The 2,606-nt window shown below is 58.6% G+C and overlaps 1 protein-coding gene across 1 annotated transcript in view; it reads right to left on the bottom strand.

The window, feature by feature from the left end:
- The window catches only part of SFRP1 (secreted frizzled-related protein 1), a 46,785-nt gene that overhangs the window by 40,781 nt on the left and 3,398 nt on the right, over window positions 1-2,606 (bottom strand). The window contains exon 3 of the mRNA XM_010846439.1: window positions 2,230-2,602. Within this exon, the coding sequence (XP_010844741.1) occupies window positions 2,230-2,602 (373 nt within the window). The remainder of the gene's footprint in view (window positions 1-2,229; window positions 2,603-2,606) is intronic.

The raw sequence follows: 2,606 nt of genomic DNA on the forward strand, positions 1-2,606 counted from the left end.
CCAAAGGCCGGCCCCAGTACCCTAAACAGTACTTGCCCCCGTATGTGAACAGAAGCCAGCCAGCCGGCATTCGGAGACATGTCACTGCTTTGAAAATCCCATTTTAATTTTACAGAATAAAAAAAATAAAGAATAAAAGTTGGGCGTGTGGACTTGGTCGCCTCCAAAAGTACCAGTTCTTATTCTGGAGGCACGAGCCATAAGGGATGAGGACCAGGAGTCTGGTCTCTCCCCCCCGAACCTGTGTGCACACACACACATCCCTCCCACTTCCAGGCTCAGCTGACAGCAGGGGCCACGCAACCCCAGGGGACGCCTTTTGGGGGTTCCTCCCACTGAGGGGGCTGCAGTCCCAGGTAGGAGCAGTGCCTCCTGTAGAACCTGTCACCAGAAACATGGTTGGGAGAACCAGGTCCCAAGTTCCACCCCAGACTGGTCCCTTCACTGCTGTGTGGCTGGTCCAGAGTGGGCTACCTGAGCACTTCTGGGATGGAGAGGGGAGGGGAGATGGTGCAAAGGGGAGACTTTGGGAGGGGGCCAAGGGGGGCAGCAGCCAAGGAGTAAATGGCTCCAAGAAGACAGCATGGATTTTGGACTCCCTTCCCTCAACCACCCCTGCCTCTGGGTGGCGGGGTGGGGGGACGGGGGTGGGTGTCGAGCCAAAAGGATTCTTGTCCGTGCATAACGAGGCACCCCAGCCAGTCCCCCCACCTGCCAGTCCCCCTCGGAAGGTTTCTGTCGCCGCTTGTACCAGATAGGAGCAGTTGGGGGTGGGCTCTGCCCCAACAGAGCTGGCTGAGGTCTCTGGGGGTAGGGTTGGGTTTCTCTCCCAGGAGGGGAGAAGGAAAATCCCATGGGTTCTATCCAGACAGAACACCAAGGGCTTAGTCTGCTCCAGGTACCAGCAGCATCTCCCTTGAAGGTGAACCCTGTGCAGACCTCCAGAAAGGGCGAGCATGGGGCCCAGACCTCGGGCTGTTGCCCCCTCCACCCACCGAGCCCATCTCCACATCCCCCACTCTGGGCTTATCTCCGCCCTCCCTGAAATAAGCAAAGGCATTCAAATTTCAGGGTGCCCTTCCCCGGACTACCCCACCCTCACTCTGGGGAGCCTGCCCCGCAGGAGACATTCCTCCTCCGGCATCACTTGGAGATAAGCTGAGTCAGCAAGCAACAGGTTTTTTTTTCCACCCCCGCCCCCGCACCCCCACACCCCCACACACACCTTAAGCCCTTTCCTCCAAAAGCCCTAGAGACGCGGGCCCTGTGCTGGGTGCCCTGGGCACACGGCTCCCCACCTCTGATCACTGGCAGCTCTTTGAGCCTCAACTCTGCTTCCGAAGAAGTCGGGGTTGAATTCATTCCTCTCAAAGTCAGGCGAGGCTGCTGGGGTGTTGATTTATTGGAGATTTTCTTTTCTTTTTTTTTTTGGCTTGTTAACTTGTTTTGCTCTGTCTTGTGGCCTGGGGGTGCGGGGTTGCGGGGTGACGTGCCTTCCTCCCCCATCAACAGCTGCCCTTTAAGAGGGAGGGGGTTCTGAGAACAACCTCCTGCCCTTCTCCGGGGCTGTTAGGAAAGTCTTCAATTTGCGGTCCCGCTCCCCAAGGAGAGCGGAACAATGAGCTAATGACAATTTTATCTTCCTAATTACCTGAGGATTTGTGTGAATGAGAGAAGCAGGGGGTATGCAAGAATGGGGACAAGTCTTTCCAACCACCCCCCTCCCTCAAGTCTCCCGAAGCTGTTACCTGAAAGGAGGAAACAGCCTTGCACTTTCTAAACTTTTTTCTCGGCTTCTTTTGCACCAGTCCGGGAGCTACTTGGCTGAATGACTAGCTAAGAAAAGCGATTTTAAAAAAAATCCTCCTCGAACCTAAGAATATAAACAAAGCTGCACCTTAGCATTTGCTCGGCCCTCCAGAGCTTCCCAGATTTAGAGTTCGGGTTGTTTCTCCCGCCCCCAGCCCCGGGGGCATCTCGTCTACGGGGTTCAAAGCTCCGATGGGGACTCGGTTCCCTCCCAGGGGAGAAAAGCGCTCTCCTGGGACCCTGAGCTAAAGCTTTGTTTCCTGGAAACTGGATTCCCAGGGCAGCGGCTCCACGACCCGCAGCGGGTGCGCGCGCGGGGCTGCCCAGCCGGGCACCACCTCGGACGTCTCGAGGCCGTCGGGCAGGGCCGAAGGCACGTCCCCCAGGCCCGGGGCGCAGCCCGGGGGACCCTCGCCTCACCTTGGGGCTTGGAGGCCTCGGTGGCGTTGGGCGGGGTCATGGCGATGCAGACGTCGCCCTCGGGAAACTTGTCGCACTTGAGCATCTCGGGCCAGTAGAAGCCGAAGAACTGCATGACCGGCTCGCACGAGTCGCGCACGGCCTCGCAGAGCCAGCGGCACGGGTAGATGGGCCGGTCCAGGCAGACGGGCGCGAAGAGCGAACACAGGAAGACCTGGGTGCCGATGTGGCAGTTCTTGTTGAGCAGGGGCACCCAGCTGCTGGCCTGCTGCTTCACCTCGGCCATGGTCTCGTGCTCCAGCAGGTTGGGCAGCACCATCCTCTTGTAGCCCACGTTGTGGCACAGCCGCAGGTCTGCCGGGATGTCCACGCACTGC

Source organism: Bison bison, unplaced genomic scaffold (assembly GCF_000754665.1).
Source record: "Bison bison bison isolate TAMUID 2011002044 unplaced genomic scaffold, Bison_UMD1.0 scf7180017864236, whole genome shotgun sequence".
Classification (NCBI taxonomy): domain Eukaryota; kingdom Metazoa; phylum Chordata; class Mammalia; order Artiodactyla; family Bovidae; genus Bison; species Bison bison.